Source organism: Mauremys reevesii, linkage group 15, assembly GCF_016161935.1.
Source record: "Mauremys reevesii isolate NIE-2019 linkage group 15, ASM1616193v1, whole genome shotgun sequence".
NCBI lineage: Eukaryota > Metazoa > Chordata > Testudines > Geoemydidae > Mauremys > Mauremys reevesii.
In genome coordinates this window covers 31,196,589-31,224,373 of record NC_052637.1, presented here as the reverse complement: position 1 = coordinate 31,224,373, position 27,785 = coordinate 31,196,589, and the positions used below count along the sequence as shown (strand labels likewise).

Below are 27,785 nucleotides of genomic sequence, written 5' to 3'. Positions count from 1 at the left end.
AAACCACCCACCACCCCTGCAGTCTCCAGGCTCCTAGTTAATCCATACAAAACCGCCCCTCCGGACAGTCGGACTGGGAGCAGAGGGAAGGAAAGGGACGCCTGCCACGTCTCAAACCCCCCTCCCTCCCCGCCCCTTCGTCTCCCCCTTACAAGGGCAGATGGATGATGGAGACGGACAGAGAAGGTGATGCAAGAGCAGACAGAGCGTTTGGAGCCTGGTACCAGCTGTAGCAGCTCAGAGCACAGGACAGCTGCATTGTCCCAGCCTCAGCTCTGCATCAGCGGGCAATACTGGCCAAGCTCAGCCCTGCAGCCTGGCCCCCGGTCCCTACCCGCCTCCGCAAGCAGAGCTTTGATCCACTGGAGTGGACCCCCCCCCCGCCCCCTTTAGTCCTTAACCACCCCTGCTCTCGCTGCAGCAGTAGCCCCCTTCATGCTCCCAGCCTCTCCTGGGTTTACGGCAGTGGGGTTTTTTATTTGGTTTTTAATGCTGCGTGTCCTTCTGGGCTGCGGGTGCTAAATGCTGAGCGCTGACAGGATGGAGGAGTTTCCAAGTGAGGAAGAGGAGCCCTGGTACGACCAGCAGGACCTGGAGCAGGGTAAGGAAAGGTTTGAACCCACATCCGAGCCGGGGGGGACCGTTGGGAAGTGCAGAATGCAGACATGCTGCAGAGGGATAATGAGGGGGGGAAGCAAATCCTCTTTCTAGGGGGAAAATAGTCTGTTCCCCACCACCCACACACTCCTCCTTATTTTCAAATCTCATCAACTCTGGTGCCTGTAAGATACCAGCATCTGGATGGAAATCTAAATGTAACCATCACGGGTATTTAATAGTGCATGGGAAGAGCCTCTGTAAACTTCAAACCCTGGCTGGAGTCAAATACTGCTCCGTTACACTGATGTCAATCTGGTGGCACTCCATGCACTTCAGCGGAGTTATACTGGTGTCAGATTGGCAAGGGCAGAATCCAGGCCAGAAAGTTAAAAAAACTAGATAGGCTGTTTAAACTTTAGATAGATTAGTTTAAATTAGAGGGAGCCAGGCGAGGCAGTTCAACCAAAAATCCGAAGTGCCTTATCCCAAATTGAGGACATACGGCAAATTTTCCAAAAGCTCCTGCAAGATTTAGGAGCCTACATGCAATAGGACTTAGGCTCCTTAGCCCTATAGGCACTTTGGAAGATTTTACCCATCTGCCTCAAAGGCAACAGAGAACAGGGGAGGGGGAGAAATACCAAAAGTTTAAAAAAAAATCTGAATATTCACTTGTGAAGTTTTATTTTAAAGTAACAGTCTGTGTTCATAATTCCACCTGAACATTTGCATTTGTTCCATCCAGTGTTTAGCCTAAAGACTGGGGAGGGAGGTGGTTAGTGACATTGTGTGTTTGGTGGGGAGGGGGGTTGTTTTTGCTTATCTTCATCTTTTGAGTCAAACTTCAGTAAATAAATGACTGGAAAAACTGCTCTCCCATTTCAGACCAGAGGCCCATGAATGAACGTAACTGTCTGTCTATGCTCAATGAAAATCAATGACACTAAAATAAGGTCACCAGTGTGATTTTTTGTGTGCCATATGCATAGATTTGGGTTTTTAAAAGTCAACTGTAAATAAATAGTTGATAAGGTTGTCCAGCTCCATGTGTATTGCTAGTCAGCTACTATAAAAGTAGATGGTGGTGTGATCTAAAGTTTTCACAACTTCAACTGAAGGGCAGGGGCTGAGGAATTAACAATGAAGACAGAGCCCTCCCGGTCAGTTTCCAACTCTGCTTTCTCAGCTGCTGGCAGAGAAATATTGCTGGATAGCAGAACCTGTTTCACAAGATATGATGCCTGAACTAAACTGGGACCTGGGTGGCCCAGACTAGTCAACTGAATAAACATGATGGGTTCTTGAATATCCAGTATTCACTTAGTTGGGGGCTTCTTCCCAAAGCTCCTAAGGGCCTTGCTATGGAACAGAGATGCAAACCAAAAAACAAAAATTAACGTAGGAAACTTAGAACAATGAGGGGCTTCTTTATTTTAGCCTTGTAACTGGCCTCTGTTTCATGAATCAGCATTTCTAATGTAAAACATTTACAACACTAAAAGTATCTTAAACCCAGGTCAGATTCATATCTCCATGACTCTGGTGTAAATCCAGAGTAACTCCACTGACTCCAGACTTACACCCACGTAACTGAGATCAGAATCTAGCCCTCAGTTTTTAGGGGATGGAAGAAAATGTTCATTTAAAGGGTTTGCAGTCTCCTATGAAAGTGGGGGCTATATACAAATATTTATATCTAAGCTAGCTCTGAAGGGGAGTGTCAGAGAAGCCCTTAACTGAAATCAATGAAATGGTACTGCAGGGTAATTACAACAGTAATTAATCTGCATGATGCACAAAGCTCTTCAGTAAGGACACTGCTATTACAGCATTTTTGTTACAGCCAAATAATGTATGGTCAAATCTTCAATGACAACGTGCAGGTCATGGTGCTGTTAGTTCTTAGGAGGTGGCAGAGTGAAGGGGGAATAACTCAAGACAGAGTGGGATTATTAGGCATTATGCCTTACTAAGAGGATCAGAATGCCAACAGCCCATGGGTCTCAGAGAAAAAGCAGTGCTTGGCAGACAGTGAGATGATAAAAGGATATTCCACAAGACCATTTATTTGAGCAAGGGATAGGAGGGCAAAAGGCAAACTAGTACCAGGAGGGTGGAGGCAGTTTGGATGAACCCGTTGGTTGCTGGGACTTTATCATGATTTAGCAGTGTCATCAAATATTTATTACATTTATGCCCAAAACTGTTTGCTAAGCAATGGGCAGCTTAACTGGGAGTTCTGTGATTCTTATGTTTATTAACTACTTGGGTACCGGTAAGTGTGTAGCGTAAATCACAACTCCGGCACTGCTCCAAGCACATGCTTTTTCCCCAATATGCCCTATGGAGCCCTCAGCACTTAAAGAATGTTGCTGAAATCGTCTATTTTTTAAGAGAAAATAAAACCCCAATCATTTTCTTTCTGAAGCACCCTCGTAATTGCTAATTATCCACCAGGTGCCATGGGGGTGCTAACGTATAAAAAGATTCAGTCTCTACCCCTAAGGAGCTTGTAGTATGTGTGTAGTTCATACACAGACAAAACAGTTCTGATGCATGATTTAGCTGATTTCACTGCAGAATGGTCTAAGGGGATATACTAAGGTCACCATCTCCCCTAGAGATGTAGATTTAAATTCCAGCCCTGAAATCTGACAGCTTGTAAAGTCCAGCACCAGCAGGGAGATGGACCAGAGGATCTAATTGGACTGTTTCATGCCTATGATTTGTCTCTGGAGATGCTTTTGTGTTTTTGTTTTTTTATTTTTTTTAAGGCTATTCTGACACAATTTAAACGATGCTACTGATTTCTGGGTTATGCCTCTCCAATTCCAGCAATGCTTCCTTCCACGTTGTCTTAACACGAACAACATTCCATAGGAGGATACAGGCAGTATGAGCTCAGTTTAGCTATAGCATCATTTTCCATGGGCTGGGGAAAGGCATATTGGGGCAGGTGTCTCGTGATTTTAAGAAAGGAATAAAACAGGAGTGTAGTGACAGTAAAGTCACGGAGAGAGGGGACAATGAGCCTTTCCCTAGCAGCTGGAATGTCCATGCTGCGAGAGCTCCAGAGAGCGAGGATGAGCTGGAATTAGAAAACCCAACCTGGAGAGAATAAGGGACACCTTTTCCGTTCATTAAAACAGCATTTGCACTAAAAACAAATGAACGCATTCAAAGTAAATTGCACTTGGATTCTAACTAAGTGGACAGTGAATCCAACAGCTCTTTCTCCTCCTCTCCCAGGGTTCCTTCATCTTCCTTCTATGGACCTCCCAAACAAGTCCTCCTCTCTGTCATCCCTCTCCTTAGTCCTCAGAGTCCTGCATGTCCCCTAATGGACTCCTTGGTCATTTGCTCAGATCTACAGCCAAAAAGCACACAGTGCAGCTCAGGAAGAAGGCTGCAAAGGTGACATTTGCACTCCCCTGATCCTGGGCCAGATCCCCCTACTGTCAATCAGAACAGCCTGGAAGCTGCTCTAAGTTATACCAGCTGCTAACAGTTTCAAGGGGTTAACACAGCAACAGGGGGCGTTGAGAGAAATTGAAGGAAGCCCTGGTCATAGTCCCTTTCCCTCAGACACATCTTCATGCTGGCAGCAGGGAGGGGGGTAGCATAGAAACCACTAAGCGAGATCTCTGCCACTCTACATCCCCCTACATTGGTGCGATCCTCCCATGGCCGGTTTTGCAGACCGTGCCATTCTGCACCAGTAGTGTGGTGCAAAGCAGCCTCACTACAGTGCGGAATCTGGGCCTTGCAGCTAGGGTGACCAGATGTCCTGATTTTATAGGGACAGTCCCAATATTTGGGGCTTTGTTTTATATACACACCTATTTCCCCACACCCCCGTCCCGATTTTTCACACTTGCTGTCTGGTCACCCTACTTGCAGCTTCAACATCCCTGAGATCTCCAGGCCTAAGTATCCTGCCTTATTCCTCCCCTGGGCATTTGTATTGCTTATTACATTACATACGCAGAATGAAAATGACACAAGGTGCTGAGCACTCACAGCTCCTGTTGACTTACAGGGTTGAAAGTGCAGTCACAAGTGTTCAGCACCTCTAAAAATCAGGCCCTATATGTTGCCATGGACCCAAAACATGTGGGATTGAGGATGCAATGCAGGATTAGAGTCTGCATTAACTAACAACCACAGCACCTGTGCATCTACGAAATAGGTCAGATCCTGCATTAACTAACAACTAGGAGACTCAGCCCTCAGTTTTCTAACATAGTCTACATTAAAACATGGTGGTCCATAAAGCTACAACTACCACTCAGTTCATCCAGGAATGAACTAATCACTGCACTAGGGTGCACAGGACATCCCAATTTCCATCTCTCCTGATGCAACAACCCTGGCTGCACAGGGAGAGAAGTCACAATGATCACCTGACCTCCTGGATTGCAGTGGTTGTTTCCTCCAAAGCTGCACAGTTGGAAGGACCCAGGATCTCTCATTTATTTATGAATGTGACACTGAATGTGTCTTTGGGTAATGGAAAGTTTTTTGGTGACTAATTGCTGAGCCACTTGGAAATAAGATGCTTAAAACAACAAGCACAGCACAGCAGACCGGATGGCCAGATAAGATGTGGAAAAGGGAGAATATTTAGCTCTGCATCCCAGCTGGGGAAGAATTGAGATTCTCCAAATCTGAAAAGTTCCCTGTATAAAAATCCCCAAATCAGCTGTAAAAGGCAGGACAGTGGGGAGTAGGAGGACCCCATGTAGAATCTGTTTAGGAATCTCCTTTCATAATCCCACATAGAAGCTTCTTTCAACACCATCTGCTAAAATTCAGGCACATATTTCCAGATGTGGGAGGCAGTGGAATTAGAAGAGAGGAAAACCAGATGGATTCTGTGTCTCCAGCCCAGCTGACCAGAGGTATTTCTCCTTGGCTAGGCTGTGCCTGGAGGATTTGCTGTATGAATCCTAAAGGACATTCCAGCCATAGCAAGCCACATTATTGCTGGGTCTAGGAAAGTCAGAGCCTAAGAGCAACCGACCATTTAGAAAACAGCCCAGTCAGTCTGATGCACCATTCTCACGACTTCGGTTCTTCATACTTTTCCTCAGTACCAGACAGAGTTGGCTGGTGACAGGGAGATGGATTTTATCCAGAGTGGCAGACTGAGGGGGAAACCACTCAGAGCAAGGCGGCAAAAGGCCCGATCTTGCTACCACTGAGGCAATGGGAGCTTACAGGTTGATTTTCCACATGAGGTGGTGGGGATAAGGTCCCAAGTTAGAAACAAAGCAACCCAGTCCAGAAAAACTAGTTCTAATTATAATATTTAATTAATATTTAACAAATATTAGTGTTAAGATGGGGGCTCAATCCTGCTAAGTGCTGAGTTCTCATCAGTGATCAGACCCTTTGCATATAATGGGACAGTTCTGCTTAACATGTTCTGCTGTGCACACCTCGCTCACGTACTTTCAGAGGCCACCAGCCTCCATTGCTACCAGAGTTTTAAATGAAGAGGGGAAGGGGGAAGCAAGCTCCCCCATCTCCCTTGGAAGCTCCTAAGCATACATTTCTTTCCTGCCAGTGGGACTTAATGCAGCTTTGTGAGTGCAAGGAATGCATCTTTCTGCTAGAGCTGCGCTGCCCTTTAGACACACTCAGAAAATCTACACAGCCCAGGGCTTTAAGGCAACGTGCAGTAGCAATGTGCAGTCTCTTCTCGAACCCAAGCAACCTGCCGGGCTTAGCTGCAGAAGCTGGTGTTATATTTGCTCTTTCATCCGTACACCCCATTTCCTGGAAAATGTTCTGGAGGAAAAAGAGCTCAGGGCCTCAAATTTCTGATCCTTGCACCTAGTGCAATTGTTTTGTTGTTGTTGTTGTTTTAAAGTAAATTTAGTTTTTATAAAAAGTGCTGGCCGACAGCCCTAGAGACTGAATTCCTCTGTGCATCTATGAAATAGGTCAGATCCCCAATGGTATAAATCAGCACACTTCCACTGACTTCAGTGAAGCTGTATCGATTTGTACCAGTCAGGGATCTCACCTGCAGAGTACAGGGTGGCCATTAACAGTGCAAGCTTCCCCTAGCCCTGATAACGTTCCTCGTCCTAGGAGTGAGAGGGTTCAGTCTCCAAGCCCATTCTGTCGTCTCCAACCTCTCTCTGCCAGTTACGGCAATATTGTTATCGTAGGTGTCATGTGGTGCTGTTACACATAGTCTTCCAAGTTCTTTTTCTAAGTATGCAAGCAAATGTTCAGTCATGGGAAGACATGCTTGGTTGTTGTTAGCTTGAAGTTATGCAAGGGTCTCTGTAGAGGGGAGGTAGAGCTTGTGCAAGCAGCAGAGGAATTTGCTCTCTGCCTTGGGCCTGATTAGAGTTAGTTCTTGAAGCAGAGCTGCTCTCTGGGCATTGGTGTTGGGCGGAGACTCCTGAAAGAAGGTATTGCCCTGCATGTCGTTTGTGTCAACCTCTGTTCCAGGACTGGGAAGCCAAACAGCAAGTCCCAGACATCTGCCACCACAAGGGACAATAATATTGGAAGAAGGGGCAACAATAGTTTTCCTTAAGTGGATGCTTGTCTCCCGGTTGCAGAGCTAGCTTCACTTCTGTAGTCTCAGTGCACCCCTTCAGGTTTCTGGCCTTGTACTTTCATCTCTCTCAGGGTGAAATCCCATGATCCTCCTGCTCCTAGACTGGGTGCTTAACTACTGTAACGCATGTACCAACCATGATTACTCAACACGTGTGACTGGCCTTGGGTGCCTCTGGTTCTTCCCTTTGGGAGCTGTGACCAGCAGTGAATACAGAGACCCAAAACAGCATTCTCAAAACAAAGTATTGTTTAATCTTAACTGTAGAAACACAGCACAAACAGTCCTTTGTCCCAATTTTCCAGGGCTTTGGATCCTCCCTGTGGTTACAACCAGGGACCCCTTGCCCGCAACCTTGATGAACTGGTCCATTGAGCTCAGCAGGGTGTCAAAGGTGACACTTCAAAGAGGCTGGCTCTAGCATTGTCCCTGGGGGGGTGGAAATGGGTGGCTATCTGAAGCCATTGTCCTCTTTCCTGCATATGCACAGTTAACCTCTTCTTGAATTAACCCCTTGTATTCACACTATAACCCTTTCTTACAACAATCAGACTTGACCCGAGGAAGAGCTCTGTGTAGCTCAAAAGCTTGTTGGTCTCACCAACAGACGTTGGTCCAATAAAAGATATGACCTCCCCGACCTTGTCTCCCAATATCCTGGGACCAACACAGCTACAATAAGACTGCATACAACAGTCCGGCAAACATATACAATTCATACATTATTAGAGGCAGCTCCAAATCCATCACAGCTTGTCCACCAAGAACTGGACTGAGATCACTAATTCATTTCATGTAGGTCACTCAATCGCCTCCAGTTGATAATGACTTTCAGATACTAATTGCTAGGCTGTATTTGAACTAACAATCTAGAGCAGTGGTTTTCAACCTGTGGTCGAAGGCCATAGAGACTAGGTCTAAGGGGTCTGCGAAAGGTTGTCATTACCACAGAACAGTGGGTTTCAACTTGTGGTCTGCAGACCTCGGGGGGTGGCGGGGAGAGGCGGGGTCCGCAGACTACATCTAAGATTTTCAAAGGGGTATGCACCTCCATTCAAAATTGTTTAGGGGTCCTCAATAAAAAAAGGTTGAAAAGCATTGATCTAGAGGGAAATGGATTTATAGCTTATTCCAGGGGTAGGCAACCTATGGCAGGCGTGCCGAAGGCGGTATGCGAGCTGATTTTCAGTGGCACTCACACTGCCCGGGTCCTGACCACTAGTCTGGGGGGCTCTGCATTTTAATTTAATTTTAAATGAAGCTTCTTAAACATTTTTAAAACCTTATTTACTTTACATACAACAATAGTTTAGTTATATATTATAGTCTTATAGAAAGAGACCTTCTAAAAACATTAAAATGTATAACCGACACGCGAAACCTTAAATCGGAGTGAATAAATGAAGATTCGGCACAGCACTTCTGAAAGATTGCCGACCCCTGGCTTATTACCTACCCCTGAAGCAACTTATGCTAGAAGGATTGTGCATGGCCTGAGTTGGGAGGCACAGATTCAACTGGGTAAGGAATCCTCAAACCCACCCAAAAGAGGGGGTGATTCTGGCCATATACCCCCTGTATCATCTTTTCCTCTACTGGCCACTGACTGTAGCTTTGGACTAATGGGACTTCTAGACATTTAATATGTGGCTGTGAAAAGACAGAGAACAAAGGAAATAAATGACAGGCAAGAATGTGGTGAGGATGTGTGTACTATTTCTTTAAAACTAAAGCAAGAAGCCAGGCAGGAGCAGTACTAGGGGAAATTCTAGGCAGATGCTCTCTGGTGTAGCAGAGAGAGAAGGTAAGGTAGGGATAATTCTGTTTTCCTTATTCTTCTGTTAAAGTTCTTTGTTCGGTGCTAAAAGAAAGCAACTCTTTCTATACACCGTCGTCATATGACAGAGCACACGGGGCAATAGGAGGCAGAAGTGTTGGTAGGTGGGTGGCTTCCAAGCTTGCCACATCTGAAGGCCTGCTGCTGGAATAGCATGGCTATCAGTGTGGTCACTCATCCAGAGGCCAGCCACTAACTGCTCTGCATCCATTGTCCTCTCCGCAAGAATGCTGCTCAGAGGCATGGAGCCAACTCTTGCTGATTAAATGGAAGGCAAAGACAATAGGGCTGGTGGCGATGGCCCGGGAGAGCCGGAAGCACCGAAAGACATCAAATCAATGCAATAAGAAGTAGAAGGGAAGGAAGAGCACACAAGATACTTGCCTAGACAGGCAGAGGCACGAGCACATTAAGGGCATGAATCTCTTTTAAAACCAGTGCAGCTCCATTGGCTTCCTGACTTACACCAGAGTAAAGGAGAGGAGAATCAGACTGGCCCCAGTAAATGAAGCCAGTCCAGCTCCCCTGTGCCAGAGCAGGTGGTTCCCCAGTTAAGAGGGTGGGGCAGCACTTGGGGGCGCCAGAAGGTCAGGGAATCAGAGCAGACTGGTTCAGTCAGGAAGGGCAGGGGAGTGTAGGAATCCCAGAGGGAGGCATAAAGTGGTTTCTGGCTGGAGTCCCCAAGCCCGTGAGCCAGGGCTGGAGAGGATGAAAGGCAGGGGAGTTGCAGAGGTGCTTATCCTCAGTCATCTCCGGGGATGGACAGCTGGACCCATAGGAATGATGAGAGGGCCGGGAGGAGGGATACTCCCCTGGAAAGGATGCTCCCAGCAAAGCGGTCGTGGGGGTTCCCACTGGGAAGAGCAGGGTTGTGCTCCAGTTTGAAGGGCTGGGGGGGCTGTGCTGGTCCAGGGATGGGAAAAGACAGACAGAGTTGGGGCTGTGCTGGGGAGCGCTGAGAGGCGCCACGGCTGCACTAGAGAGCAGCGGTGTGGTGAGGGACAACAGGGCTGTGTCTGATGCTGGGGCTGTGGGGCTTTTGTTATGATTTATATGCACAGGGGCCATTTGCCCTAAGACAGACTGTTGGACTATTTCTGGGGACAGTGAGGCAGGTGCACTTGTCACATGGCAGCTTGCCACAGGAAGGTGCTCCAGGCCAGGCCACCTTCTGACACAGACCCTTAGTAGTTTACACGGAGGTGCTTCTCCCTGAAGAATTTGTCAATGGGCACAAATTTTATCAGCTGATCTGGCTAGGGAAGCTTCTTCTCCTTTCACTGTAGAGCTGCCTGGGGGAGGACACTGCACAGGAAAGTTTCAGCATCCTCTTATCTCCTGGGCAGCTGAGGCTTTTTATTTCTTTATGAAACTTTTATGATAAGTGCCCGATAATGGGGAGTCAATGTGACCAATCACTGAGCCACTTTGAAACCACTGCGCCTAAAAGACAAACACAGGCGAGAGGCTGTGACAAAGCAGCTGTTTAGACAAGAGGTGGAAAATGGCACCGAAACGCACTGCTCCCATTGGAATCAGTGCAAAACACAGGGTACCTTCTGCAGGAGCAGGAGCAGGCCCACTGGCTTTATATACGTGTGTACACACAGGCACTCACAAAGAGAGAGAAAATCCCTGTGATAGGTTAGTGTTCCAAAGTGACCCCTGCCAAGAAAGTCTACACCTGTGACCATTCAGAGGGGAATTTCTCCATGGGGTAGAAGAGAAGAAAGAGAAGCGAATGGAGGGACAAAAGAAGCTATTTCTCTTATCCATTAGCAAAAGCAGAGAGACGGGGAAGAGGGAAGGAATATAAAGGAGGAGGGTTAGATTGCAAGAGAGAGTGAGCAACAGATGCTGGAAAAGTTGGAGGGGGCAGATTCACTCAAGCTGCCACAGCGAGGTGCAAATTATACTTCTCTGGGCCAGCCTTGCCCCTGTGCCCTGGGAAGGCAGGTTGGGGTTTTCCACTGGGTGGAGGATGGCAGCTTAGGGTCTGTCTGCACTACACGCACTACAGCAGCACGGCGACAGAAGGGGTTTTCCCATTGCTGTCGTAAATCCACCCCGGGGGCATAGGCCAGCTTAACGCTGTCTCTCAGGGTGGTGAATTGTTCACAGCCCTGAGCGAAGGAGCTAGGACAACCCAAGTTTTAGATGTAGACCAGGCCTTAGTTTGTGGCTGGGGCTCTATAGTAGCCTGTCACGCACAGGCTCTGAAGCACCTGGCACTGGCCACTGTTGGAAGACAGGACATTGGGCTACATGGACCATTGGTCTGACCCAGCATGGCTGTTCTTATGTTCAGGCCCCTGATCCAGCACATGCTCCAGCTGCCCAAGCCATGCTCCAACCCCAGCCAGCTGCTCACTGTGTGGGCTGCACTGGCTCCCACTCCTGGACCACCACCACTTCTCCCTCCATGGATTTTCCACTGCCAACAGCCTCTGCCATGGAAGCTGGGGGATGGCGGAATCCAACCCGGTATTGGAGAGGGAAGGAAGTGAGGCCAAGAAAGGACAAAGAAAAGGAATGACAAAAGCAAGAAAAAGTCCCAGCAAATCTCATTAGATCAGCAATGACATCCATATGCATCATGGTTGTTCATGATCATTATAACCCATTTGAGATGAAGGAGGGAAGTCAGGGGGAGCTGGCTCTGCCTCTGGTGGATTTAATGACTAGAGGGGTCAGAACACTTCCATTTTGCAGAGACTTATCATTTCCCACGAGGTTTTTGTTGGTGGGGGGTGGGGGGGAGGAAGACTGTGTGCCCATGCATGCAGCCTGGTAGTTACGGTGATCTGGGATGAAAAACTCTGCTCTAAATCAGGCAGAGCAAGGACTTCATCCTGGATCTGATACACCCCAGGCCAGGTGAGTGAGTGAGTGAGTCACACACACACACACCTTCCCAAATCAAAAAGCTCCCAAAAAAAACAAAAAACCACCCCAGACATTTCATTTTTGCAGACACCAAAGGTTTTGGTTCCATTCCAATGCAAAATTAAACCAAATCTCAAAACCTCAAAAGTTGCCATGGAACAGAACGTCCTCAAGCCATGCCCCTCTCCTGGCACTACTCCACCTGTCCCTGCCATCCCTGCCTCAGTTATTTTGGCTTTGAAATGTGCCAGATTGCACCACACATTACACCTATTTAAGAAGCAGTTCCCCAGGGAGAGCGCACCTTAATCACCCTCCCACTACAAGAGCTTTATCCACCCCAGTACACATGCTGCAGATTATTTAGCATCTTGCAGATTGCTGTCAGCTGGAGCTTGTTCTCTCTGTACTCTGGCGAGTTCCATTGTTAAGGTTTCTTGAGAGCTCTAACCGCTTCATGTACAGACTCACTGCATTGCCTGTGGTGGAGCAGTGACCATGGTAATACAATATGCAAAGCCTCACTAGAGCTGATCCTCATTACAATGGGCCCAGAATGCACAAACCCCCACTAAAATCTTTGGGGCAGATCCCCAGTTACTGTAAATCAGAGTAGTTCTACTTATTTAGATTTAAAATGATAGAGAGACTTCTCCAAGTCTCTTGGCACCCTAACATTGTTAATTATACAGTAATTACAATTAAATTCAATCTCGGCGACATTCAAATCATCTGTGCCAACTACCACCTTCAGCAACTAGGCTGCGGACCCTCAGCCTTCTTCAGAGACATTCTCAAGCAGGTGCCTTTTGCAGCGTGCCTGGAAAAAAAATCACCAACTTTGGCCTATTTCAGACCAAGGTGGAGAGCAAATTCCAGAGTCCCAGAGCCCTCCCTGCCAGATGTTCCCTCTCCCTTATATCAAGAGGATCCAGCGCAAGTGCCCTAGCTGACTGTAGCTGTGGCCACATGGCACAGGGAGAAAGACGATACCAGGTCATAGGACCTTACGCTCCACCTGGAGACCAATGAGTGCACTTAAATCAATGGAGCAACACCAGTTTACACCAGCTGAGGATCAGACCCTTTGATCCCTGTTGTAATTGGCTAGACTTCAGCATAATTCCATGATGGATGAATCTGGCTCATTACAACAAGCAGCGGAGGGTCTGGATGTGGGGTTGGGGTGGTTAAAGCTGCCACGCACCTGCTCCTCCCTTTGGCTTCCATTAGAATTGTAGGTGACTAGCCCCGCTGAAAATCAGGCACTTATTATACAGGGGCTGCTTTTTATAGTCTAAATAGCCCAATTATCTAAATGTAAAGAGAAAAAAAAATCAGAACTACCTCCTCCGTACTACAGGATCGTGTCCTCCTGCGTAAGGCCATATGAACAAGGAACCCTGCACAGTTAAAGGATCACAATTCTAGCAGCAGGGAGCAGGTAAAACAAATAACAAACCAAGGTCTTTTCAGATGGTGAAGGAAAATACCCCTCGGGGTTGGCCTCTGCACCGGAGTCTGTGTTCCACAGACTCAGCCCAGAGGGTGCGGGGCCACAGTGACACTAAGTCACCCTTGTGCTCTCTCTATCAGGGGTGGCGCTATGCAGGCTGGTGCAGCAGCTAGTGTACAGCAGAGCAGCCAAGAGATGCTCGATTCTATTTCATGGCAACCCTTATATGCTGGCGAAGAATGTGTCTTTGGCTATGCCAGGATACCTGTCAGAAAGAGCCATCAGGGAATGCCCCAGACATACAGTCTGATCCACCACCCATTGAAGTCAGTGGAAAGACTCCCACGGCCTGAAGGAGGCACACTGGGGGTTTTCCCCATGAGGCATAAGGCCAGCAGAATACCCCGACACTGCCCTCTCTTTCAGATCCCAGGGTAGGGGTACCCTAAGCATGTGGCTAGAGCTATCCTGGGCTGCTGCAATAGCCTTGGAGTAGTTTTAACTTATCCCAGAGACTGGAACGTTCTCCAGCTGCCTCCTGAATCCAAGGGGGTGCAGACTAAAAAGGCAGCAGTGAGCTCCCTTTCTTTCTTGCCCTGAGTTCAGCTTAGCAGCCCCTCAGAATCACAGCCCTTCTCCCCTGCCCAGTCCCTCCACTCATCTAGCCCTGGCCGCCTCTCTGCCACTCCACACAACCTGATCATTGTTAACGCCAGAGCTTTCTCCTCTGCGCCTCTCGGCATCTGCACTAACCTTCCTGCATCTCTCAACCCCAGAGCAAAGCACACCTTCCCTCCCGGGGCTCTTATATCGGTGTAACAGCCTCGGCTACTAATGCCTATTTAACTCTGTAGCTGTATCACCTAGGTCTCTGGTGGGGCCAGAGGAGGCCCTGCAGAATGAAGCTGTGCTGCACGAACTGCAGAGCCCGTTACCGAGGGCAGGAGCGCCTTACGCCTTGTCTACCCTACACAGTTTTGTCAACCAAAGTCAGCTTTTGTCTGAAATGCTCCTCCCGTCGATGCAACTCCCCTGCTATGCCAACATAATAAAAGCACCTCAACGAGAAGCGCAGGGCTTATGTTGGTGTAGTTAGGGTGAGTTCTTCACATCAGCTGTTGGCTGGAGCCATGAAATTCACAAGAAAGCCGACTCCCAGGCTGCTGCCCGGTCTCTGCTCCAAGGCGGGCTGCCACCTAGGCTCCAGGCTGAGGCTGCCACCCGGGCTCCCCAGTCAGATCCCTGGTGCCCTTGGGGTCCTGACTCCCTGCTGGGAGCACAGCAGCTGACTGGACTCCCAGTGCGGATCTCCCCACCGAAGGCAAGCAACCCCAGGCTGCTTCCCCTCCACTCCTAGTCCGGAGCGCAGAGGGGAGAAGCCTGGGGGGCAGCTGGGCTCCTGGTGGGGAGGTGCATGGAGCTGAGAGCCCTGGCTCTCAGTCCTCAGGCTGCCCCTCGTCAATCGGTGGAAGTGCTCCTGGTGAGGGTGCACACCTCCGACGGAAGGAGGGTAACGGGGACATCGGCCACTGCAGTAATTAATATGGTGACTGTAAGTCAACCTAGCATAGGTCGACTTATCTTTGTAGTGTGGACAGAGCCTTAGTTTGTATCTGGATTGTTGCACCATAATTCACACTTGCTGAAGGGGTGAGTTATCTCGCACTGTGTGTGTGCAGAAGGGGAGTGGAGGTAGGTTTCAGTATAACATCTAAATCAAGGAGATGGCCACAACTGTTCTACTAAATCCTTGTGTAACACTCTAACCACCTCCTGAATGATCTGTGGGCAAAAATACAACAGGCAGCAGTTTCCAAGGTCTCAGCAGCTAAGAAAAAAGGAATGCGGCATCTGAGTCCTGCTGAGCAGGAGTCACGCTTGGCCATAGGTCCTGCTGGGACCTATGTGAAGTAAGATATTAAGGAGCTGCCTACGCACATCCATGTGCCCACAACAACTCTTAGTGGGAGGGAAGAGCCAATCAAGAGACCAACTGAAGTGGGTGAGAGGAGACCCAGATGTGAGAAAAACTAGAGGCGAGACAATACGGTCAATGGCATTGCGGCTGGTGGGCTGCATTTGTGTAGGGTCCCTGGATGGTGGAGGACTATAGGGTTGAGTCAGGTTACAAGTACCAGAACAGATGATTCTCCTCTTTCCTGCCTTGCGTCTCTTGCCCCCATACCCACTCTCTTGGCCCCTTACCCACGCTCTTTAAAAAAAAACGGGGGGAGGGGGGAGAGATGACAGTTTTCTGGCTCTGAGCTGTAGAATCTCTTTACACCTCTCCCCAGACACTGCCTGTTTTCTAGTTCAATTATTGCTGACAGAGTCCTTTAAATTATGATGCAGGATCCTGTGTGGCCTAATCCACTTAACTCAACCCCAGCTGATTAAATTGGATGCCATATGGTGGGAAAGAGCTGATGTAATCCCGCACAGAGGGGGAGTCTCTTGCCTCATTACCCGGAGCGCAGCGTGGACGCCTCTCTCCAGGTTTCTCTGTGCTGGGGGTGCCTTCCTTGCCAACCAGATCGGGCTGGACGGGAGGAGATTTGCAACATGTCTATGATTGGCAAAAATACATGATCTGGGGAGGGATGGGGGATTGTCAACGGAAAATGCGGTTAACCACAACCCAAGCAGCTGAAGGAGAAGCAGTTCTCTCCAGCCCAGCTGGAGTCTAATATACCATTCCTCCATCTCTGTCAGGCATTCGGTCCCCTGAGAGCACTTTGGAAATTGGGGGCTGTTCCGTGGCTAAAGGAAGGTGAAGGTCGTCCATGTACCAGTAGTTGTGCCGATATACTGATTACAGTCATTCCAATGATTGCAGCCCTCAGACCTGGTCACTCTGATAGTCATTAAAAGGTCAGATCTCAGACTAACCCCCACAGGACAGTCCATGGCTGGAGAGCAGATTCACAGGGAAAAGGGAGAAGGATGTGATTGCCAGCCAATCAGTACAGGACAAAATCCAGAGAGCTAGCCCTGTCTATAATTTGAGGTCTCTCAGCACAACCAGCCAAGGTGCATTGCCATTTGCCACATACACTCAAACACTCTTCCCACATAGGCTCCATTATGTCTACAGATAAAAATCAGAAAGTGCCAGAACTAATTAGTAACAATAAAATAATACCTTGCATCATCAGTGGAGCGTCATTCCTCTGAAGATCCCCTATCAAGTGGTAGATATAATCCCCATTTTGCAGATGGGGAATCTGAGAGGTTAAGTGACTTTCCCTAAGTCATATGGCAAGTCAGTGGCAGAGGTGGGAATACAACCCAGGAGTCCTGACTCCCAGGCCACGTCTTCACTACAAAATTACATCAACCTAACTTACATGGGCACACTGCCACTGCAGTTATTAAATCGCTTGTGTATGTGCACACTTAGCTCCTTGCGTTGACAGTGCGCCTCCCTCACCAGGACGCTGGTATTGATTGTATTGTCAGGGTGGGGCATTGTGGGATGGCTCCAGAAAGCCGGCAACAGTCAACGTAAGCAATGCAGTGTCTACACTGACACAGCGTCGACTTGATTACATTGACCGTGACTCTACGCCACTCAGGGTGGGCGTTACTAAATCGGCGTAGAGAGGCACTTACATTGATGGGAGCCAAGTTTAAGTACAGAAAGTTCCACAACGCATGGCAGCTTACATTGACCTAACCACATAGTGTGGACCAGACCTCCACCCCCTGCTCTAACAATTAAATATCACTGCCTCCTAATCGACTGCCAAGTCAAATTAACCTCTGGAAGAAGCTGCAAATGCTTTAGGCCACAGCATAGCTATCCTGAAATTCATCCTACATTTGGTTATTTAGGGGCCAGAGTGGGTGTTGTAATGTACTGGGGAAATATTAGCGTATCTGGCCCAGTTTCTCATATTCACAGCAGGATTGCCAAGCCCAAGCATTCTAAAATCAGGAGCCAGGCCCCTTCAAAAAAAATCATGAAACTTTAATAATAATAAATTGTGAAGTTCATCTTATTTCCTTTCTGATTCTGGAGCCTGTAGGGTCTACATTTTCAAGGTTTTCTCTTCAACCATGAGGGTTAGCAATTCACTTTTTTAAAAAGGAAAGCTGAGAGTCTCACATAATCACATGACTCCAGGAGCTGGGGCTTTAAGAAAAACCACCAATTATTGTGAGACTCACAGAAATACTGTGAGAGTTGGCAACACTGCGTTACCAGGCTGAAAGGCAAAGAAGATTGTTTTTATTTACCAAGGGGAGGCTGCGGGGGCAGGGGGAAGAACAGCGAGCATGTGAGTGACCTGGAGACATTGCAGAGTTACTAGCCCTATTTGGGGAACTGCAGATGCCAGTGAGTAAATTCACTGCCCTGATTGTAGCATATTAGACGCAGCCCTGCCAGCACAAGGTCTAAATCCCATGGAAGCTGGACGCAGTTCCATAAGAGCTAATCACAGGTAAGGCATTTGGAACAGGAACTCGCTAATTCCATTGTGAAAGCTGAGGCCTAAGAGCGGGAGGGGACGTGTGGGGAGAGCTAGAGGGGCTCTGGTCTCTCCCTCCTACCATGGTAACAGACTCCAGCAGTGAGCACCCAGAGGGACTGCTCATTAAAGCGCCCTGACAGCAAGCAGAGAGGGTGGGATTCAATTAGCACCTCAGCGCCAGCACTGTCCCCTCTGCATCCCGCCAGGGAGGGATAATTGGGACAGCTACCCCTGCTGCTCTCCTGGACTAGGAGAGAGAGAGGCTCTCCTGGAAAGACAGGCAGACTCAGGAGCTAGCCAAGTGTCTGAATCACATGCCTGGAGGATGAAGAACTTGGGAACCAGTTACGTGGCCAAATGCCAATTTGCCCTCCAGGCAGCCACTCCACACCGCCGCCTCCGATGCCCATAGACAGACGTAAGCTGCCATGACAGCCAGTGACAGAGCCAGCTGTGTGGAGGCTGATGGAAGAGACCGCGCGGTCTCCCCCAGGCTGCAGGCAGCTTTTATTACTCATGTCACACTATTCGTGGGCAACGGATGCTGGGGGAGGGCTAGCCACTCCCTTAAGTGGAGAAAAAAATATCTACTGAGGATTCTCCCCCTCTCTCCCCCGCCAAGGACTTCCAGGTGCTTTACACACTACGGGTTCAACCCTAAGAGGTGCTGAGCACCCGAACTCTCATTGACCTCAACAGTGAGAGTGGAAGGCACTCAACATTTTGTGAGATCAGCCCTTACGGGCTCCTCCCGCCATCCTGAGCCCTGCTACAGTCGTCCTATTAGGGCACAAAGAGGCCATCTAGCTGGCTTAAATAGCCAAATGGGGGGTCCCTTGATGTATGGGGGCTCCAGGAGTGGCATAAAACCTGTATAGCTGGCAGGACACAACTCAACCCCCTTGCATCAGGGTGAGGAGACATGGCCAGAGTCTCCTGTGCTCCAGTTCTCCCCAGCTGTTAGACAGACGCCTTAGGGCCATTGCAGGTAGGATGTAGTTTAGAACAGCCTCAAGGTTGCCCTATCTTACATTAGGGGCTGAGCTGGCCCCTTTGCAATTGGGTGAAGCAGAAGATTGAGCGCTGATTGAGGACTCTAGGCCTGGCCCCTGTATACATACAGCCCCCCTGAAATGCAGCCAACATTTGGAAAATGGAGAACATCAGACAACCAACCAACAGTGCATGGCACCACGGTGAGGGGAGCAAAATCGTGGTCTCAGGAGGGAACCAGGCAAACCACAACTATTACCAATGGTGCCTTAGTGTCCAGGCAGAGAAGACAGGAACTTGGTTTTCAAGGTCTCGTCTGAACAACCCACACCTCAGCAGCTCTACCCAGTTGCCCTGCTGGTATTCAGACCTATGGTTCCAGGGAGCCCCAGTCTCAGCAATTTGTCCCTTTTACTTTTCAGACCTGCACTTGGCAGCCGAACTGGGGAAGACATTGCTGGAGCGTAATAAAGAGCTAGAGGATTCGCTGCAACAGATGTACGCAACCAATGAGGAGCAAGTGCAGGAGATAGAGGTACAGATACTGCCTAAGCCCAGGATAACGCCCTGCTGCTGCTATCTGAGGGGCTTAGCTGTGAGAAAGCGGGGGACATTTTAGCCGCCTCATTGCAGCCAATGGGAGCTGCTAGGCTGTTAAGAGAGTGAAGGGATGTGCTGAGGGGGGAGGGGAGTTAAAGCCACATATGGAAGGGACTGAACCAGTGGTGGATTAAGTCCTAATAGAGCAGATCAGCCAGTCTGGGCTCCACACTCAGAGGGTCCCTCTGCCCTCCCAATTGGGAGCCTCTGTTTTGGTTGGCTCTAGGTTGTGTTCAGCCTTATTCTGTCCCTAAACCGGACCCCAAACCGACTTCTGTTCAATGCCTGCCTGATTCCAGTTACCAGTGACCGTGTTTAGTAGCTATCTGAGCATGGAGCCCCATGGTTCTATGCACTGCACTAATGCAGAATAAGAGACTGTCCCTGCCCCAAAGACAAGACAGATGCAGGGTGGGGGAAAGGGAGAGGACACACAAGAGCGAACAATGCAATGGCTGCAAATCGCACGTTGTGGGAAAATAAATGAATAGATTCCACAGTCCCTCACCCCAACCCCACAGGCAGAGGAAGCATTTTAATAGCAGCACATCACTGTTCTTTGGCCAGCAGGGGTCATTGCAGACACTCAGAGAATAGCGTTTGGAAGGCTGGGGAAGAGTGAGGATAAGGTGGTTCCTTTAGGTAGATGAACCAAAAGCATGAACTTCCCTGGAAGTCAGTGGACAGTGAGGGATCTCAGTATCTTGCACGGTCAAGTCCCTTGATGACAAAGTGAAAAGGGAGGTGGTTCAGGGATGGGCTTTGTGCACAAGCACAGGTCTTGGATTGCCTCACATTTCACGGACTCCTGAATTTTTTTGCAGTACCTCACGAAACAGCTGGAGATGTTGCGCCAGATGAACGAACAGCACGCTAAGGTCTATGAGCAGCTGGACCTCACAGCACGGGACCTGGAGCTGGCTAATCAGAAGCTTGTGCTGGAGAGCAAGACATCCCAGCAGAAGATACAATGGTAACGTTCCCCACTGCTTGTGCTGGATTCCTTAGGTCAGCGATCTGGTCGGTAGCCAGGGGACCAGGGTGTAGTAAGGTGCTTTGCCTTATAGGGCAGATGACTGGCAGTCCTGAACAAGAACAGATAAGTGTTTGGAAAACACCTTGAGTTCTCCATTCCCTGAACTACAGGAGCAGAGGCTCAAAGGAGAATAATGTCCACCAGTCAGTATTAGGATACTAGTTCGACCTCTAGGGCAGCCCAGACTAGGTTATTCCCTGCCAGCTAACACCAGTTGATCAATAACATTTTCCCTTCCAAAAGGAGACCCTGACCAAAGTCAGTCCTTGGGAGCACCAGATTGTTACACTGTGTCTTGTACAACACCACGTCTTTTAAAAATGGCTACACATGCAGAAAGCTTTAGTGTCACCGCTCTACTTACTGTTTTACAAATTGAACTCACAACTGGCGTAGAAACCATCCCTGGCCAGTCTCTGCCTTTTATTTCTATGGGAGAAAGAGAAGAAGGAATAAACTCACCATCATCCTACTTTCATCTTTTAAATGCTGAGATATCCTAGGATTGAGCAAATTCCCAGGAGGTTATTGTTCTAGCCAATTGATTCAAGAATAGAATCCCAAATGATTGCACTCGTCTGCCACCTCCTCCTCCTCCACCTGCCCCCTCCATACATAGGCACCCCTCATCTAAATCAAGAGAGAAAACACTCGGGCAGAATTCGTCACAGTTAGAAGTGCACCCAAAATTTCCCCCATCTAGGACTTTGGTCTATGCAAGGAATGCAGGATCTGCCCTCAGAGGAGTGCACTCTTCCCCTATAGCGAGAGGGGATTGTTAAACAAGATCTTCAGCAGATGGGCGCCTAAACTTCCTTGTTGCCTCGCCTCACTTCTCTTTCTCTCTGACCCTGGCAGCCTGACAGAGACCATCGAGGGGCTGCAGAACCAAGTGGAGGAGCTGCAGAAGCAGGTGGAGGAGCTGCGGAGCTTAGAACAGCTGCGCATACGGCGGGAGAAAAGGGAGCGGCGCCGAACCATTCATACCTTCCCCTGCCTCAAGGAGCTGTGCTTGAGCCCCAGGTATCACCATGAAGCCAGGAGAGGGAAAGGCAGGTGCGGAGACTATGGGAATATCAGCAAAGTCCTGGGAATTAGCAGATACTCCTTTGCCTTAATTACCCTGGACTGTATGTGGAGCGCGTTTCCCATTAAAACTGGCATTTCTGCTGAGAGGGGAAGGGGAAAACCAGCAGCACGAGATGGGGGCAGGTTTTATTCCTATGTACCCCAGTCCATTAGAGTAGCACAAGTCAGGGAACACTGGATATGACTCTAAAAAAAGGGATAGTAACACAGGATTTGCCATTTAGCATCAGTTTAGCATCTCATCTCTGCAACTGAGCCCAAAACGTGATGCTTGAGAGGAAGGCGAGCCCCACCCCAAGACAATGCACACAGTTGTACAGTTCTGTAGTTGGTAGGGTTCCTTCCTGGTCATTATATTAGCTGGTGCCGTGCTGCACCGGGGGAAGGAAAGGAAGTGCCCAGCCCAAGTGGCACTGCCTGGAGTGGTTCCACCTTTCTCATGCACGCTGCTTCCTGAGTGCTATAGAGAAACACACGTTAGGCAGCAGGGCTGGATCTACATCCAAAAAGCTGGAGCCAGTATTCCCCCACGATGATCCTCCCACCACTGTCTAGTGCACAGTGGGGGCAAAGCCTTACCCCGACATGGTCCCTGGTGAGGCAGCTGACACAGCCAGCACCTCCCTATCAACTGCACCCAGACAGATGACATAGAGGAGTGTGAAATCCTGCATCTTCTCCTTCTGCCGCAGCTACAGTAGAGCAGCCATGGGTTTTTCACGCATGTTACTGCTATTTATTTATTTGTATTGTAGTAGCACCCAGGAGCCCAATCATGAACCAGGCCCCTATTGTGCTAGATGCTGTACAAACACATATGTTGTTATTGTTCATCCCACCCTGTCTAAAATCCAGCCAGGGTAGTAATTCATTGACCTCCTGGGGACATTTCTTGCTCAGCTTCCTACGTGATGGAATCTTCTCTAAACAGAGAATCGATAAACCTGCTATCCTATAGGAAAGCATTGCACTGCCAGGGGATACAAAATGCACGGCATTCTACTGGAGCAATGAAGGGGATGTTACAAGGGCATAATCTCCCTCTAGGCAAAGTCTACTCAATATCCATGTGGTTGTTTTCCCACCATGCCCCTGTAGTACTTTACCCACATTGCCTCACTGCACAGTTTGGCTTTTAAATTTGCATTTGGGGTTTGCAGGTCACTCTGACCTACAGTAATTAGGAAATCTGTTCAATACGCCCCATCACCATCCAAGCCCTAGAGGGGAAGGGATGGTATTTTATCCTTTCCAATCTGTTCTAACTCGAGTGTTTATTGGGGTGGAGAAGGAAAACAGATTTCCTGACTGCTATGGGGGAGAATATTTCATGTGGTTTCCATGATACAGAAGCACTGGAAGAGGGGTTACTCCAGCAAGAATCTTTTTCCATTACCCTCATTTTATAAACCTCCTCCTCCTCTTTCTGGAGAGCTGGCACTTCCTGGACACAGAACAGCACAATCAAGTTTTGTTTGTTTGTTTTTCAGGGAGGGGTTAAGCTCAGAGGCTGCAACACACACTCCACAATTTTACTACTTTGTTGTTTTAGGCACCACAGTTTTTCAGGGCAGGTTCTCCCACTTTTGTCCTCCCTTGGTGGGCAAAGCCAAATGCCTGAAGAGCACAGATTCCCATGGCAGTAGCTTACAATGTTAGCCTTTAGCACAGGGGGAAGGGGAGATGGGTGGGAGGTTCCTAGTGCACTACATTTGTGTAGACTTTATTCCCATTATTGCCAATTCTTCCTCTGCCTCCAATCCTAGGTGCCACCATTGTCTTCATTTCAAACAGAGGGGGTGGGAACGGACTAAGACCCTTCCCTGCTGACTAGACCAGTGATGTTTAATCACTACCAGAGAGTGGGAGGTGGGCAAATACTCCTAATGCAAAATGACTAGCATTTGGCTTATGTCCCCTTCCTTCTCCAGGATAGAAAGTTGATGCGACGAATCCCTACCAGCCCAGGGAGGAAAAATCTCAAGCCCTGTATTTTCAGCCCAAGTTGGTAGTGCCTTGAAGATATTATTACGAAATGGCTGTAAGGGGGCTTGTGGAAAATGAATTTGGCGGCTGTCACTCATGGTGCCAAAAGCGAAGGCCTTATCTGCATGAGAAAGTTGCACTGGTTTAACTAACGGAGTGATTTAGTTTAACCGGCGCAAGGGTCAGAATCAGTCTCAAAGCCAGTTTAAGTTAAATTGGGATAAACTCTCATATAGACAAGGTCCAAGCATCCAAGTCACAAAAGGGCAGCCCCAACTGGCAATCCTGTCAGAAATCTTAGTGACTGAATAAGGATCATGGAGGGTGAACAGTCCTCTCACCTCTACCAATGGTTCTCCAGGATTAAGTGGAGGGATGGGGTGGGGGGCAGAATGGGGAAGCTAACACAGCCACTGCCTGCGCTATACCTAGTCTGTATAGGGGGACAAGTTCCATCTGCAGTGCTCTTGGGCAGGTAGCATTTCACCAGATCCTTTGCAAAGTAACACAGTTAGAAGGGAGAACTGCCAGCTGCTGAATCCATCATACAGGTTTCCATGTGAAGGGAAAGAATAAAGCAGCCTGGGTAGGACACTGGAGTGGGAGTCAGAAGTTCTGGGTTCTGTTCCCATCTCTACAACTGACCTTTATGTGACCTTGCGCAAGTCACTTCCTTTCTGTGTCTCTCATTTCCCCTCCCACTCTTTTGTCTCTCATATAATTAGACTGTAAACTCCCTGGGGCAGGGGCTGGCTTTCATGTTTATGTACCGTACCTGGCACAACGGAGACCCAGTCTTGATTGTGGCCTCTAGGCATAACAGTAATACAAATAATAACAAAGCACCCACAAGCCAAATCTCATTTGGTTACACCAGTGTGTATCCAGGGTAGCTCCCTCCATGGACTTCAGTGAAATGACTGGGGTAACTGAGAGGAGAATTTGGCTCCAGTATCCTTAAGGGACCATTATTTTGTCAATAACTCACTACAATCTCCCTCTGCCACAGGTATGAAGATGCGTTCCAGGTCCACAGCTCTTCAATGGAGCTCAACCAAAACCCTATGGAGAGGGAGAATGAGCGTCTCCAGGCCATGGTGAATTCCCTTAGGTCCCAAGTCAACCAGGAGAAGCAGCGGAAGGAAAGGGTGGAGCGCGAATACACTGCCGTCATCCAGGAGTACTCAGACCTCGAGCAACGGGTGTGCGAGATGGAAAGCTGCAAACTGCGCATCAAGGAGTTGGAGGCTGAGCTCCTGGAGCTACAGCAGATGAAACAAGTCAAGAAGTATCTTCTTAGCAGAGAAGACAACCTGTCTGAAGCACTTCTGGAGCCATTAAACAATGCCCCTGAAGCAGATTACATCGACCTCTCAGAGGAAGACGGGAGTAAAACTCACAGTGCATCCATGACAGCGTCCCCAAATCACCCCGTCCGGAAAAGCTGCAGCGACACCGCCCTCAATGCCATCGTGGCCAAGGACGCTGTGAGCCGGCACGAAGGCAACTACACACTGCACGCCAACAACGTGCGCAAGCGGGGCATGTCAATCCTGAGGGAGGTGGACGAGCAGTACCACGCCCTGCTGGAGAAGTACGAAGAGCTCCTCAGCAAATGTCGGCAGCACAAGGACAGCGTGCGCCACACCGGAGTCCAGACCTCCCGCCCTATCTCTCGTGACAGCTCCTTCAGGGACTTCAGGGGAGAGGGTCACGAGCTGGAAGAGCGGAAGACAATAGAGAAGAGCCTTAGCAAACACGTGGAGGCTGTGGACAAGCGGCTGGAGCAGAGTCAGCCAGAGTACAAGGCCCTTTTCAAGGAGATCTTCTCACGCATCCAGAAGACGAAAGCCGACATCAATGCCACCAAGGTGAAAAACAAGTCTAGCAAATGAATCCCACCGCCATGGTGTTTCTTTTGCTCCCACATGCAACCTCAACAACCAGCTCTTCTCTTTTGCTCCACGAAATATTGAGCAGCCCTGCTGCCTGGAGGCCTCTCACTTTGTTTTCTTGTATAGGAAGGGGGCCTACATGGCTCAAGGGCAAGAAAGTGCCATGAAGACTCAAGTCACTTTTGTAAGTTAGTGCTCCAAGTGAACCCAGCTGCCAGGGTTTCTGAACCTGCTGGAAAAGCTGTATATTGTAGTTCTAGATTGTTTCAGAAACTTTACAATGAATTCCTGCATGTATTGCTACAGCAACCAGAAATCACAAACACCGGAAACCAACCAACTACCCACCCTTTCAGCTTCTCTTCCAGCTACTGTGTTTGATTATCTGCAGGCAAAAGCTTGGATCTCCTGCAGTGTCCTGGAATGGCATGGGTGCAGTGTTACAAAAAAGCCATCAGAACTTCCAGAAACTGCTTCAAAACACTCAGCCCTTCTCTCTCTTTGGTTTACTGCAAAGGACCCACAGTTGTACCTGAGACATTTTAGTTTGACCTTTCTGTTCCACAAAGGGCCGTATGTTCTTCCTATTTAAGCCATTCTCTTATCAGCCAGGTTTTTCAGAGATTTACAATGCAAACTCATTGCAACTGGAAAAACTTGAAGAGAACTGTAGAACTGGTTACTGTTATGTCTTCATCAGCCTCCCCGGATAAGTCAGTCTTAGGACTTTAAGCATATAGGATATCCTTCTTTTACACTCTAGGTGAATCACAGTCTGGTTGAATTCATCTAATGATTGAAACTGATGACCAGGGCTTTCCCAGAAGCCAAACAAGAAGTACTGTTACTGGTTCAGAGAGATACCCCTCATCTCTAGGTTTGGGTATTGGTCCTCTGTGCCTTGCTATTCAAGAGATCACCACTGCCCCTCCTAGCAAGCTCTTAAAATATGACTTGTCTGGGTTTGCAAAGACAGATTAGCAGTGACTTACCCGTGGAGGGATAACAACAAAGCACCACATTCTTAAAGTGTTAAGAGCAGTGATTACCAACAACAGTATTTATCACACTGTCCCCAGACCTTCACTGTCAATACTCCTGACTGAGCTGACAGAGAGTTTTCTGCTGACAATAATCCAACGTGGCTGAGCTGCCTTTTCCAAAGGTTGTCACCTGCCATGGAGTTTTAAATATTCCAAATTAATTTGCCAGCATCAGAATCTCTCTACTCTCTTCACAGGCCTCCCCAATCTCAGGAATCACCAGTATCCGTTTCTCAGAAACCAAGAGTGGGCCTTGTTTGGTCAGACATTTGTATGTGGCATCTTGCAGAGCTCATGAATATATGCAGATAAACAGCATTTCCCTAGAGCTTCAGATACAGACCCAGAGCACTCAGCTGTAGGGGAGGATCCTGACAGTTGGTATAAGTTACTGAAGTTATAAATTACTGAACAGTATTCAACATGCACTTAAGGAAACTTTGGGCTGGACTCTGATTTCATTTACACCAGCTTAAATCCCAAAGTCTGTTTTTCTGGAGTTACACTGGTATAAATGAGATCAGAATCTGTCTTTTGGTTATTTTTTAGCATAATGTATCTAATTTTCTCCCCCCCCCCCCCCATTGTCTTATTCTCCAAATTCGGGACCTGACCCCGTGAGAAGCCAACCGCACTCCGCTCCCACTGAAATTAGTGAGGATTGAGGGTGCTCAGCACTTTGCAGGATCAGTCCCTCTGTCCTTTCTTTTCAAAAAGCTGCCTTCATTGCAGTTTGCAAAGGTGCAACCTCCAAACCATCACCACTGCTGCCTCTTAGATTGGCCTGCCAGAGGGGCCCAGTTCTGCAAATACCCTCCCCCTTCCTGCCCAATGCCAAAAGCTTCTCTCTTGCACCCTTGACATTTTCAGATGGCCAGTGGCCCCAAACTCAGAAGTATTAGGAGCCATACACATGATTGTGGCTACCAGTCTGGTAACCGTATGGAGAACCTTCATGCCTTATTTATTTATAATGGAAAGCAGTTGTTAAAAAAAAAAAAGTAAGCATCAAGTAGATTTTCTCAGAGAATTCACCATGCTCTTTGTTGCCACTGTCATGATACTTGGTGTGTTGATTATTAATGTTCCTTTACCTAAATCTTTATACTAGGGGACTTTTGAACCTTTGTCTGTTCTAAAGTCATCTGTTTGTTGCATCCGTGTGAAGGGGATCACTATCACTTTCAGTTTCAAACACTGTAAACTATGAACCAGCATCTCAGTTTAAGTGTACATCAGATAAATATATTTAAAAATGCTTTATTCTCTTCCTAAATAAAAAGAAACCCCGGTATTCTGAAAGCTGAAA

At 48.3% G+C, this 27,785-nt stretch overlaps 1 protein-coding gene across 2 annotated transcripts; it reads left to right on the top strand.

The window, feature by feature from the left end:
• CDR2L (cerebellar degeneration related protein 2 like) lies at nucleotides 1-27,785 on the top strand. 2 transcript variants are annotated; one of them, XM_039502124.1, is made up of 5 exons: nucleotides 1-601; nucleotides 19,250-19,362; nucleotides 20,252-20,400; nucleotides 21,322-21,486; nucleotides 24,548-25,433. In XM_039502124.1, the coding sequence occupies exons 1-5, from the start codon at nucleotides 523-525 to the stop codon at nucleotides 25,431-25,433; spliced, it is 1,392 nt and encodes a 463-aa protein (XP_039358058.1). In that variant the 5' UTR covers nucleotides 1-522. The 2 variants fall into 2 exon arrangements, with proteins under 2 accessions (XP_039358058.1, XP_039358057.1); XM_039502123.1 differs by having other exon boundaries at nucleotides 523-601; nucleotides 21,322-21,519; nucleotides 24,548-27,785.